General features: G+C 43.5%; 1 protein-coding gene across 1 annotated transcript in view; it reads right to left on the reverse strand.

The window, feature by feature from the left end:
* tenm1 (teneurin transmembrane protein 1) overlaps positions 1-14,305 on the reverse strand; it is a gene marked incomplete at both ends in the record, with an annotated part of 340,279 nt that overhangs the window by 129,395 nt on the left and 196,579 nt on the right. The window contains 3 exon segments of the mRNA XM_083785749.1: positions 3,717-3,737; positions 8,263-8,515; positions 11,167-11,310. Of these exon segments, the coding sequence (XP_083641875.1) occupies positions 3,717-3,737; positions 8,263-8,515; positions 11,167-11,310 (418 nt within the window).

Genomic DNA, 14,305 nt, shown 5'->3' on the forward strand with positions numbered 1-14,305 from the left:
GACTATAGTTGCCTAGTTTACTAGTCGACTAGTTGTTTAACCAAATATGATGTAAAAATATAAATATGTATATATATCTATGGCAGGGACGGTGCCGGCTTTGGGTTATAGCAGGACACTGTCTTTATGCCCGCGGGGCTCAGGAAGTGAATGAGCCGCGACATGGCCTTCCTTCCGCTAATCCTCTCCTCCCCTAAAACTCCTCTCCCTAAAGCAAGTATATATGCAATCCTCCAGTGTTTTATGGGGCTCTTTCCAGCTGGGGAAATTTTATATCGCCATCATCGCCATCATCATCATCAAGTGGAATTAAAAGAAAGAGGCTATGCTTGGCCTTATCCTTGACCTCCGTGACGCGAGGGAGGTTTTGGTGCCAAGATGGGGGGGGGGGGGGGGGGGGGGGGGGCTTTAACGCATTCTGACCTGAGATCAGATTCATACGAGGTTTCCGCTGGACACACACTGGTCTGATTAACCCATTCTGACCTGAGATCAGATTCTAAAAATGTCAGTCGTTCTCCGATTTTTTTCAAAAATAGCAGACCTACAAGCTCGTATCGCGCCACTCGGTGGCGCGATATGAGCTTGTAGATCTGCTATTTTTCAATAGATAAAGCATAACATGATGCTAACACCAAAATGGGTGCCCGGTCAGAATGGGTTAAAACAATGCTATGATGACTAAAACTAAGACTAAATATACTGACAATTTCGTCAACGAATAAAAAACTAGACTAAAATGTTAGGAAGGGACTAGTGGACGAGAGATCCAGTATAAGTCATTTTACACTTGGTTGCCGCAGCGTGACGCGTTGTGAGCTTGTAGATCAGCTATTTTCATGCAAGTGTAAAATCAGTCATTACAACGGCACCGACGCGCGACAAAAACTAAATACATTTCAGTCGACTAAATCAACATAGTCGACTAAAATCTTATGATATTTAGTCGACTAAAACTAGACTAACACTAACACATTCCCAGTGACTAAAATGTGACTAAAACTAAATGAAAAATAGATATTTGCTGCCAAAAACAACACTGCAACCAATGGCTGCTCACTGCTCCAAGGAAGGGTAAAATGCAGAGGACAATATAAGCAAAATAGCAAATATACATTGACCATAAATAGTTACAGCACATGATAAGAAGTGTGTACTAACATTATGTGTACTATAAGATTACAATACTAATGACATTTACAACCGGCCATCATAGATCAATAGACAAAAGGCAATAAATAGATAAATACAGCACGATACTAACTTGCCCATCAGCCACTTTTTCAACATATATTTTTAAAATGTTCAAAGACTGGGAAAATTTTATTTCCCTTGGGATTTTTGTTCCAAACCTCCATGTATATTTAACCCATTCTGACCGGGCACCCATTTTGGTGTCAGCATCATGTTATGCTTTAGCTATTGAAAAATAGCAGATCTACAAGCTCATATCGCGCCACCGAGTGGCGCGATACGAGCTTGTAGGTCTGCTATTTTTGAAAAATATTGAAAAATATTTTTGAAAAATTTCTAGAATCTGATCTCAGGTCAGAATGGGTTCATCAGGACCAGGGTGTGTCTGGCGGAAACCTCGTATGAATCTGATCTCAGGTCAGAATGGGTTAAATGAGCTTCTACCTGTACCCTATGTCTCTATACCGTGCATGTACACATACATGCACGGACGGTGCAAAAAGCATGGAATATACGGATGTGTATAGTACAGGAAACCGTTAAACTTTCCAACAAACTCCGGTAGACTCTCGAATTGTACCGTCACACCTGCATATTACCGTACATCACTGTATATGCCTGCTAAACTTGAGGTTTATGGGCAAATCTAGTGGCCATGCATAATTGGCTCCATTGGCTGCCCGTTCTCGAACGCCAGCCTCGTCTTACTCGTCTCCTATATTCACCTTTTTCCTGGGCTGTGTGTGCGCTCCAGTTCCTGTTGATATCATTGGATATCATTGGTCATCTGACCAGTTTCATTGGCTTTCATTGGATCAAATCGACATACAGGAACTGGAGCACACACAGCACAACAGGAAAAAGGTGAATAGCGACACACTATTCCAGCCCCTTTGTTTCAATAAACAGTTTTGCTGTGTTCTGCTTCTGGGTCGGTCCCGTTTTTTTTTGGTGGGGGGGGGGGGAAATCGTGACAGATTCATATCTGATCAGCACTGTGTTGCTAGATTTAACCCATTCTGACCGGGCACCCATTTTGGTGTCGGCATCATGTTATGCTTTAGCTATTTTTGAAAAAAAATCGAAGAACGACTGACATTTTTTGAATCTGATCTCAGGTCAGAATGGGTTCATCAGACACAGTGTGTGTCCGGCGGAAACCTCGTATGAATCTGATCTCAGGTCAGAATGGGTTAAGCTGTTTCACTATAGGAACTACGTCACTATAGTGTGTAAAGCTCGTCAGAGAGAAGCCCTGGTTCGTTGTGGACTCCCTAAGCTCCTAGCCTCGGTCCTGCAGGCTTACTTATCTGCGAAAAGAAAAACCTGGTCACAACGTAAGGCAGAGAAGCCATCGGCGGACATATCCTCCGGAACACATCCGTCAGATGTATTTCCCCCTCGGATACGATATTTTCCCCGACCAACACTTGTTTTATTCGCGGAGAACGTAAACTGATTTGCAATGCATCAACGTCATTTCCTTTGGGCGATACTTCCGCTAAAATCCCGCACCTTCCACTGATAGCCTTTTCAGCGTATAGGTCTTGCCCAGGGTGCTATAAGCTCCCCCAAAACAAATAAGGCAAATCAAAGCATAAATCTCACAATCACAATACATCCGCCATTTAAATATCACTTTATACAGTGTGTTTCAAAACCATTCCCTATTTATTCATGATAAAAAAAAAACGTATTAAAAACAGCCGATCTAAGAGATTATCTGCTATTTTCACATACATTTGTGAGACACTCTTGCATAACCCATTCTGACCGGGCACCCATTTTGGTGTCGGCATCATGTTATGCTTTAGCTATTTAAAAATAGCAGATCTACAAGCTCATTTCGCGCCACCGAGTGGCGCGATACGAGCTTGTAGGTCTGCTATTTTTTGAAAAATCGAAGAACGACTGACATTTTTTAGAATCTGATCACAGGTCAGAATGGGTTCATCAGGACCAGTGTGTGTCCGGCGGAAACCTCGTATGAATCTGATCTCAGGTCAGAATGGGATAATGAAGCAGGGCGGCATTCATTTGTGGAGGTATACGAGGTTTCGGACATCATCCAAGATTTATCATAGAACTATACTTTACACTCCACAGAAATGTACCCTTATAAAGCTCTCCACTCTACTCTCAGTTAGGAAGGATGTCAGGGAATCCTGACATCCTGACTCACAAGAACGCTAAGAAGTTCAGATCTCAATAAAATACCATTTCAGCTCGACTTGTATGATATAGGCTGCACTTCAGAACCCATGTCGGGCTCAAAGCATGAGGTATATTCAGCGTGACGCTTGAACTGCGTTTGAACCAATAAGACAGATGCATAGGCTTCCATGCTCACAGACATGGAAAGATGCCATCAGCCACACGCTTCCCCTTCTGGACCCCATGAGACAACACAGCCTTTTAGAGTTCAGCGTGCGTGCGTGCGCGTGCGTGAGTGTGTGATGTGCACGCGTGCGTGTCTACACACATGTACTACAGGGCTATAGGTGTTGATCAACAGTTCTCACCTGTGCCTGGTGTCGCGGTTCCTGATAATCAGCCACGAACGTCAGCGTTTAACCAAACAGAGGGGAGAGAAGATGGGGGAAAAACAAACACGTCATTTAACACTTCTGAAAGACAAGACGACACGCTGACACGTTCATTCCATGGGGGGGCAGTCAGACAGATATTTTGTGAAGCCACTAAGGAAATCGTAGTTCATATCAATGGCGCTGTCATTGGACCCAGAAAAACCCATAGCCCCATAGAAGTCCATGTATTTGGGCCCAACTTCACCTAGACTGTATTACCTTAATAAACATGGTCATGAATACTTTCTGCTTCCAGTCACTAGTTTAAAAAGTCTCATTTCTAATGTCATAATACTCTTTTTGGAAAATTATGGTCCCATTTATTAAAACAATGACCATAAAGTCGCGTATGTTCTGAGGGGCGTGGCTACCGTTACAGTCTATGATCGGGATTCCCCTCCCACGTAAAAACCAACGGAGAAGAAGGGGGGGAAGTCCCGCCTCGTTGTCTGGGCCAGCCAATGGCCAGCTGGGCCAAAACGGAGCCAGGCAATGGGCCAGCTGGGCCAAAACGGATCTAGAAAGATGGCGACTTACAGTGCAGGAATAACAGGCTTCATTTTACGTCCATGTTAGACCCGGGGAACGCTTTGTCCATATTTTTTACAGTCTACGGTTCATTCCCACCCCCCCCCCCCCCAAAGAGGAGGATTAAAACATGAACCCATTTTGACCTGAGATTCTCAGATTCCACATCCTGACAGTTTTCTGAAAAAGCCATGTTTCTGTGTCGGGGTCGTTCTTGGATAAATAAATAAATAAATAAATAGCAGACCTACAAGCTCGTAGCGCGCCACTCGGTGGCGCGCTATGAGCTTGTAGATCTGCTATTTTTCAATAGCTAAAGCATAGCATAATGCTATATAACACCAAAAGGGGTTCCCGCCCCAAAATGGGTTTTAAGACCTGATGTCCTATAAACAGTTTTCTGAAAGAATGGTGCTATATATCAGTATGGCGCTCAATGCCAAACGACCCCCAAAATTATATGTATTATGTAACGTATTATGTAACGTCTCAACATATGTTGTGAAGAAGCAAATAGCAGCAAAGATGTGTGAGCGTCACAAAGTGACACGCTATATGTCGAGCTTGCGTGTATTGTTTTTTTAACACATTTAGTACAGGAAGTGCCTTCAAAATAAAGGCTATAGAGTGCCAGAGTTGTCTGATCGCTTTTACTTTGAAAGCCATGAAACAGGAAACACTTGCCTAAAAAAGTTGACTTTACAAAGGGACCTCACATCCCCGATCATCTTAATATATTGTTTTACGCTCCAAAAAACGTTCATATTTTGCGGGAGAGACGGATGAGGAGCAGAAATGAAGCGCCAGCAATAGCATATCGATCCATTCATCACCGCGGAGAGCGCCTTGGATTAGGAGATACGAGTCATTCTTTCCGCCGCGCTAACATGGGAGTCAATGACAAGCTAATAGTTGCACTGAGCGTTAGCATACGGCAAGCGAAAAGCGAAATGCCAAAAAAAAAAATAGGAAAAATTCTGAATATTCTTATCTCGCCCGCGTCGCTGGGACGTCGCTAGGACGTCCTCACACGTCAATAGTAGGCTACTAATATTTCGGGGTCCTTATGACGTTCTCAGACGTCCTATGTACAGAATCTGTTAATGGCCAAAGCATAAAAAAAGCTTACATTTTAAATGCTTATACTGTTACATGACCAATTGACCACAGATCTTACGGTCTTATTATAACGGCAATGTGGAAATACTGACTGTGACTGTGTAAAAAGTTAAAAAAAATCTGGAATTCAAAATGTACAAAAAAAAAAGGCTCGATTTAGGCCTTCTCGTCTCGTCTCGTCGGTCCACATTAAATATTAATCCAAACGGGAAGCACGTTTTCTTTTTTGGCATTTCCTCCTCCGGGACGGACAGGGAGGTATCGAATACAGACGGTATAAAAAATAACAAAACACCGTCTGAGGAAGGAATATTAAGCCATAGATACAATAATAACACAGAGAGAGAGAGAGGGGAGCGTTACATAAGGAGAATAATGCTTCGGAGTGGAATCCCATCTGCATGTTATGCTTGAGAAAATACAGAAATAGAGAGAGACACAGAGAGAGAGAGAGAGGTATCTGCAGCACAGCGGGGGCTATCATCTTCATTATATGCCATACCACAAAAAAAGCAATCTGTCTGTCTGTCTGTCTATCTACCCCTCTACTTTGACTGTCCGTCTGTCAATCCAGCTATATCTATCTATGTCAGAAATGTCAAGTGTCTCTGCGCGCGTGCAATCCCGTGCGTGCGTTCGTGCGTACGTGTGTGCCTGACTGCCTGCCTGATTCCATAAGGGCGTGCCAGATAGATTTCAGCCGCCACATTCATTAACGTCGGAACGATCAAATTAAGGAAGCTGTTTGCGATCACTTTATAAAATGCCGCGGCGACGTGGATTGTATACTACGAAACCTATAAACTCGAATTTGGGGGCGGATTTTACACTCAATTGATAAATGAGGGCCATACTGTATACAGAGTACACATGAGCATGCACGCGCACACGCGCACACAGTATACTGTAATATGACCAGTGTCACTCTTGAGCAGCATTAATGCTGTGCAAACCCACATTGTCTGAGACCATTTTTATTTTCAGCCCCGCGGCCCATCACATTAACATTTAACCACAGTCTGTCCATCCCCCAGTCAAAGTCTATCAGTCAAGCCCCCTAGCCTGGTCCTCCACAGCAGACATAATAAATGTAGGCTATGCCACTTAAAGCACTGCTTCTCAAAGTGGGGTCCGGGGACCCCCCGGGGGGGACATTAAAGGGGGTTCCAGGAGGTCCCTATATAGCAAAATTAGGTTTCAGCCCTGTACATTTTTCGGGCTATTCAAGAATAGCTGATCTACAAGGTCACGATGCGTGGCAATGCAGCGTGTTGTGAGCTCGTAGATCTGCCGTTTTCTGGTGGAGAGATGCGGGGTGGAAGGAAACGAGAGCAGACAAAGGTCCAATTTTCAATACATTTACTTCTACTCCACTACATCTCAGAGGCAAATATTGTACTTTTACTCCACTACATTTATTTAAAAAAAACATTAGTTACTATAGCGATCTACATCTAAATATCTAAACAGATCTAAATAGCCGATCTACTACAAGCTCACAATGTGATGCGATGCGACATCAAAAGACGTTTATACATTTGAGAACATGAAATGGGACAGTATGCATAATGACTTTTACTTTTGGTACTTTAACCCATTCTGACCGGGCACCCATTTTGGTGTCAGCATCATGTTATGCTTTAGCTATTTAAAAATAGCAGATCTACAAGCTCATATCGCGCCACCGAGTGGCGCGATACGAGCTTGTAGGTCTGCTATTTTTGAAAAATCGAAGAGCGACTGACATTTTTAGAATCTGATCTCAGGTCAGAATGGGTTCATCAGACCAGTGTGTGTCCGGCGGAAACCTCGTATGAATCTGATCTCAGGTCAGAATGGGTCACAACACTTTTTTAGCGGTAGAGTTAGAGTTAACATTATACGCACATGGTCAGATAACATTACATGTTGCCGTCTATATGATTTGATGATTAGAGTTTTATAACCAGTTTTTTTGACGAGTACCCTTTTGCGGAGACATTTCTACTCGCGGCACATGAACGGGTTAATTTCCAAGGAAACGTGGCATTAATTAACACAATCGGTGCCGGGATTCCTTCAAAATAGGAGCTCTGGGGTGCCGGAAAGACATGGCCGCTTTTACTCTGAAACCCCACGACCCGGAAACAGTCCGCAAAAAAAAAACAGTTTTCTCTACATTGCTTACGTTGCTATCGTTTTAATTCATACGATATATATGATCCAAAAAGCGTTCATATTTCACGGGAGAGCCGGACGAGGAGCGGAAATGAAGCGCCAGTATATCGATCGGTTCAGAACCAACGGAGAGCGCCCTGGATTAGGAGAGGCGAGTCATTCTTTCCGCCGCGCTAACAGCTAAGTCAACGGTAAGCTAACATGAGCACAGAGCGTAGCATATACGGTAGCCGAAAGGCGAACTGACAAAAAAAAAAGGACGAAATTCAGAACATTCCTCTCTCGCCCGGTATCATTGAGGATGCGCGACCCCTAGGACGTGTGGACACGGTTAACCCATTCTGACCGGGAACCCATTTTGGTGTTTGCATCATGTCATGCTTTAGCTATTGAAAAACAGCAGATCTACAAGCTCATAGCGCGCCACCGAGTGGCGCGCTACGAGCTTGTAGGTCTGCTATTTTTTGAAAAATCGAAGAACGACTGACATTTCTAGAATTTGATCTCAGGTCAGAATGGATTAATCAGACCAGTGTGTGTCCAGTGGAAACCTCGTATGAATCTGATCTCAGGTCAGAATGGGTGTAAAAAAAACAAAAAAACATCAGCACTTTTCCCCGCCCACTGCCACCACCACCACCACCACCGCGTGCGTGCGTGCGTGCGTCTCACTCACTTGAGCTCCAGGATGGTGCGCGTGAAGCCGTCCGGGTGGACCCTGCGGACGAAGTTGAAGTCGCCCACGTACAGGGAGCCGTCGGGGCCGCTGGCCAGCGCCACGGGGGCGAACAGCATCATGTCCCGGGCGGCGCCGGTGCAGCCCGGCCCGCACGGGACGCTGCGGTAGAAGCCGTTGCCCATCACCGTGGCGATGACGGGCGGCTGCTGGGAGAGGAAGACGTTCTCGCCGTTGCCCTTGTGCAGGATCCCTGGTGGGAGAGACAGAGAGAGAGGAGCGAGAGTAAAGGTTATAATAGTTTAGTTTTTTGAGTGGTGCAACCACTCGTACAACCAGCAATGTCCGTGCGTATCTATGTATCACTGGTGTCCGTGCGTATCTATGTATCAGTGGTCATGAGCACGAGTATAATGACTTGTTAGTACCAGTAGGGGGCGCCAGAAACGAGAGAGGGATAGTGCTGTGCCTGCTAATATGAGAGAGAGAGAGAGAGAGAGAGAGAGAGAGAGAGAGAGAGAGAGAGAGAGAGAGAGAGAGGGGGGGGGGGGGGGGGGGGGGGGGGAGAGGTGGGGAATTGCACCACTCAGTTCACACGGGTGTGATTGTTAGTTTTTACATATTTTTTTCTAATTCAGTTAGTTTTAGTTCGTTTTTAGAGCGGGTTTGCTAGTTTTTTGCTTAGTTTTAGTTTTAGTTTAGTTTTAGTTTAGTTTTAGTTTAGTTTTAGTTTAGTTTTTGCTTAGTTTTTGCTTAGTTTTAGTTTAGTTATAGTTTAGTTTTAGTTTAGTTATAGTTTAGTTTTAGTTTAGTTTTTTGTTAGTTTTAGTTTAGTTTTAGTTTAGTTTTAGTTTAGTTTTAGTTTTAGTTTTAGTTTTAGTTTAGTTTTAGTTTAGTTTTTTGCTTAGTTCTAGTTTAGTTTAGTTCTAGTTTAGTTTTAGTTTCTTTCGTACGGTTTATTTGTGGGTTAGGGGTTAGCGTGGCTACATGCTGCCGTACGTTGCTGACAACTGCCATGAAACTTGTTGGAGAAAAAATGAGGAAATGAATCGAATTAATTTAAAAGGATTATATTATAAATATCCCTAAAGGCATATAAATATTGATAAAAACTCAAACTAAGGGTATTTTGTCTACAATTTCAGTTAGTTCTGAGGACACACAATACAGTTTCAGTTTAGTTATCGTTGTTTTAATTCATTTTTAGTTTTTATTAGTTTCAGTTAACTAAAATGTTTTCTTAATTCTAGTTTTAGTTTTTTAGTTAGTTTTAGTTAACTATTATAACCTTGAGCGAGACGTCCATTATCATACTATAATTCAGTCAATGTCTGACTGTGTGTCTGTCTGTGTGTGTGTGTGTGTGTGTGTGTGTGTGTGTGTGTGTGTGTGTGTGTGTGTGTCAGAAACACCGCCATATCTCCTCACCGCCTGCACCAATCGCTCCCGATTTGACACATTAATGATTAATAATGAATGTATTAGTGAATTCAAAAAGCGAAAACGCACCCAGGGCGCAGTACCCCCCGTGGCCACAAGGGGGGGGTACTGCGCCCGTCTCACAACGGGTAAGGGCTAGTGGTTACAATACATGCACCGTGTCATAAGATCTGCATACACACACACACACACACACACACACACACACACACACACACACACACACACACTGCTCGTTGACAGACAGCTGTGAGATTGGGTTTCTTGGTTCCTGGTTTCACTTTATTAGCTGGGGTTTGTGCGTGCGTGCGAGCGCGCGTGCATGCGCGCTCGCACGCACGCGCGCGCTGTAGGAGTTACTCTTGTCTCGGTATAGAGTGGAATTCGACATAACATTTTTTTTATTCCACCATGATTGCATTTTTGTGGTTTATTTGGACAGCACTTACGACAAGTGATATTTTTTATTTAGTGTTGTGTTGTGTTTTGCGTTCCATACTGGATTCACTGATCACTGTGTGTTTTGTATTGCTGGGTTTGTATTCCGTGTGATATTTTCCATTTTTGTGAATGTGTGGCTCCAGGCGGCCGCGTAAAGACATCAAGCGCTATTCTCCCGTCACATATAGTATACTTGCCGAGCAAAACAAGGAAGTGATGCGGCTCGCTCTGGTGGCGCAAAGCGTAGCTACTTTTGTGAATGTAATAGTTTTATTAGGTTAATATTGCTAACCGTTTTAGAAAAGCAATAAGCCACGAGAGGTCTCAGGTTATCGGGTATTTTACACTGGCTGGAAGGGTAGAAGACCCTCCGCTGCGCGTCGGGTCTGCCTACGCCCCCAGCCATTGTAAAATACCCGATAATTGCTTAAACATTGGATTGGAACACATGGTTGGATGGTATGATGAGGTATGATGGGTTGGTACTGGGTGTGTATTTTGTCGAGCTTGTAGATATACTATACTATTTCCGCTGGTTTTTGAAAAATGTGTGAAAATGTTTCAATGGAAATGAGTGTCATGCAAGATTCTTCCATCATAATCGCAATTATCTTGAAGATAATTGCAATTATCTTAACCACTCAGCGTCCTTATTGTGGGGAAAGCTTTGGAAAGGAAAAATGGCAAATGGGCTTGTCGATCGGCTATAGGATTTAACCCATTCTGGGCGTGAACCCCTTTTTTGGTGTTAGCATCACGTCATGCTTTAGCTATTGAAAAATAGCAGATCTACAAGCTCATAGCGCGCCACCGAGTGGCGCGCTACGAGCTTGTAGGTCTGCTATTTTTTTTTAAATCGAAGAACGACGGACACACAGAAACACAGCTTTTTCAGAAAAGTGTCAGGATGACGAAGACATAAATTTTTAGAATCTGATCTCAGGTCAGAATGGGTTAAGCGGTTAGATAATTGCAATTAGGTGAGCATGTAATGAGGACGGCAGTGGGTGCTGCGCTGCTCACCGCTGGGGATGTTCAGAGCGTGGTGCTTGTCCAGGGACCAGCCGCCCAGGTTGGTGGGAACCAGCTCAAATCCCTGCATCAGAGCCGTCCTCCTCTCCCATTGGACCACGCCAGGACACGCCTCGTATTCATAACCCACCGACACTGAAACACACACACACACCATGTTATTGTCTTTGTTAGGACCACGAACATAGTTCTCCTTGTTAGGAACAGGATTCTCCCAACATGTATTCCTCAAATTCTACTATAGGGACATTTGGTCCTCACTAGTCTCACACACACACACACACACACACACACACACACACACACACACACACACACACACACACACACACACACACACACACACACACACACACACACACACACACACACACACACACACACACACACACACACACACACACACACACGTGATTAACATGGGCATTCTTTAGGAAAGCAACAACTTCTCACCACATGTAATAATTATCAATTCCATCACATTTGACATGGTTTCACAGTACACGGCATCATTACACCATGTAATCAATTAATCTTCCATTCACTTTCAATTAATTCTACAGCGCACGCACGCACAGCACCTGACTCACATCAATTATTATGATTTTAATTAATGCCACGCGCCAGCACCTGAGACTTCTGTTTAACCCATTCTGACCGGGCACCCATTTTGGTGTCAGCATCATGTTATGCTTTAGCTATTGAAAAATAGCAGATCTACAAGCTCATATCGCGCCACCGAGTGGCGCGATACGAGCTTGTAGGTCTGCTATTTTTGAAAAATCGAAGAGCGACTGACATTTTTAGAATCTGATCTCAGGTCAGAATGGGTTCATCAGGACCAGTGCGTGTCCGGCGGAAACTTCGTATGAATCTGATCTCAGGTCAGAATGGGTTAATGTTTGCACACACGGTCATATACGGTAAAGGTACACACGTCTTCCATTTTACTGGACATCGCTGTAATGCATCAAGACAGTTAAACACAACCAATGCACAGTATTAAGACATGTTTCTGTCCAGCCAGCATCATCGTTCACAACACAGGATGTAGTGGCTTTCCTCGTTGACTGACAATCCTGTAGCGCTATAGAGCGTCGCAGTCCCGCCCCCCCCCCCCCCCCGAGAGACCCGGAAAAGAAAACCCCGTTAATTTTTCCTCATAGACTTTTCAGAAAGTATTTATTTTAAAGACGTTTATACGCCGCGGACAAAGCCAACTCTTGTCGTGACCAAATCATGACAACAAACACAATTTCTCGGGCTGAACAAATAATTAGAAAGAAGAAGAAAACGGCAGGTTTACAACACTTTTTTTGTTGTTGTTTTTCTTCTTTTATTTGTTTGGTCAAAAATTATTGTGTTTGTTGTCATGATTTGTCACTCTTGTCATGACAAGAGTTGGCTTTGTACGACGCTTACGGTCTAAATAAATACGTTTAGAAATGTCTATGGGAAAAATGCATTGGAAACTATTTCCTGGCGTCGTCATGAAAGGGGGCGGGACTGCGACGCTCTATAATCGAAGTGTAACGCCCCATATGGGACCTCAGTCCCTATACGCTCATTCTGTAGCTCCGAGCTGAGGTCCCACCATCCATGCAGCGCATGCTGCTTCCCACTGTAGGAGCATCTCGACTCTTACTCGGTCTCTGCACATCGTATCCACAAAGCAGAGGGGACCGATAATGAGCTAAACCATTTTCACTTTATTTCCCGAACAAGAAAATCCAAGTCACGGGAAAAAAAAACCTGATACGTTTTGATCGCCTATTTAGTCAAGACGCTTTCATGTTTTTTCAAGTGAGTTGTGCGCATTAGCGCATCCCCTGGTCGAATGTTTTCCATTTGGAAAATCTAATTCCACACACACACACACACACACACACGCACACGCACACACGCACTTCCAGCGTGCCTTGCCTTGCTATCCTATAGTGAATGAAGACTAGGCAGATGAAAGGCGGCTGTAATAAGACCTCATCAGTGTGTTTGCACCCAGGAGGCCTGAGAGAGAATAGAACACATACAGGCCCTAATCAGGAGGAGACCTAGAATTAGCTAGCCGACGAGCCTCTCGGCTGTAATGATATACCGCCGCACACCGCCCGCCCGCCACTACAGCTAACAACCGTCAACAGCGCGCTCGGCGCAGCAGGCCTATCAATACGTATAGTGCGCGCCGGGGCAGCAATTTATACCACTCCACTTTGGCCCCGCTAGTTTGAGGGCAGTAAACAGTGGGCAGATAACTGCCGATCACGGTGAGTTCCACGCATGGCGCTAACCAAATGTCGACAGCTCAGCATGGAGATTGGCAATAACAAGCACATGCACCTAACGGACACTCTACACTACACCTTGTATTTAATCTACACTACGCCATGTATTTAATCTACACTACACCATGTATTTAATCTACACTACGCCATGTATTTAATCTACACTACGCCATGTATTTAATCTACACTATGCCATGTATTTAATCTACACTACACCATGTATTTAATCTACACTACGCCATGTATTTAATCTACACTACGCCATGTATTTAATCTACACTACACCATGTATTTAATCTACACTACGCCATGTATTTAATCTACACTACACCATGTATTTAATCTACACTACACCATGTATTTAATCTACACTACGCCATGTATTTAATCTACACTACGCCATGTATTTAATCTACACTACACCATGTATTTAATCTACACTACACCATGTATTTAATCTACACTACACCATGTATTTAATCTACACTATGCCATGTATTTAATCTACACTACACCATGTATTTAATCTACACTACACCATGTATTTAATCTACACTACACCATGTATTTAATCTACACTACGCCATGTATTTAATCTACACTACACCATGTATTTAATCTACACTACACCATGTATTTAATCTACACTACGCCATGTATTTAATCTACACTACGCCATGTATTTAATCTACACTACGCCATGTATTTAATCTACACTACACCATGTATTTAATCTACACTACGCCATGTATTTAATCTACACTACACCATGTATTTAATCTACACTACGCCATGTATTTAATCTACACTACACCATGTATTTAATCTACACTACACCATGTATTTAA

Source organism: Protomyctophum parallelum (assembly GCF_964188405.1).
Source record: "Protomyctophum parallelum genome assembly, chromosome: 16".
NCBI classification, from domain to species: domain Eukaryota; kingdom Metazoa; phylum Chordata; class Actinopteri; order Myctophiformes; family Myctophidae; genus Protomyctophum; species Protomyctophum parallelum.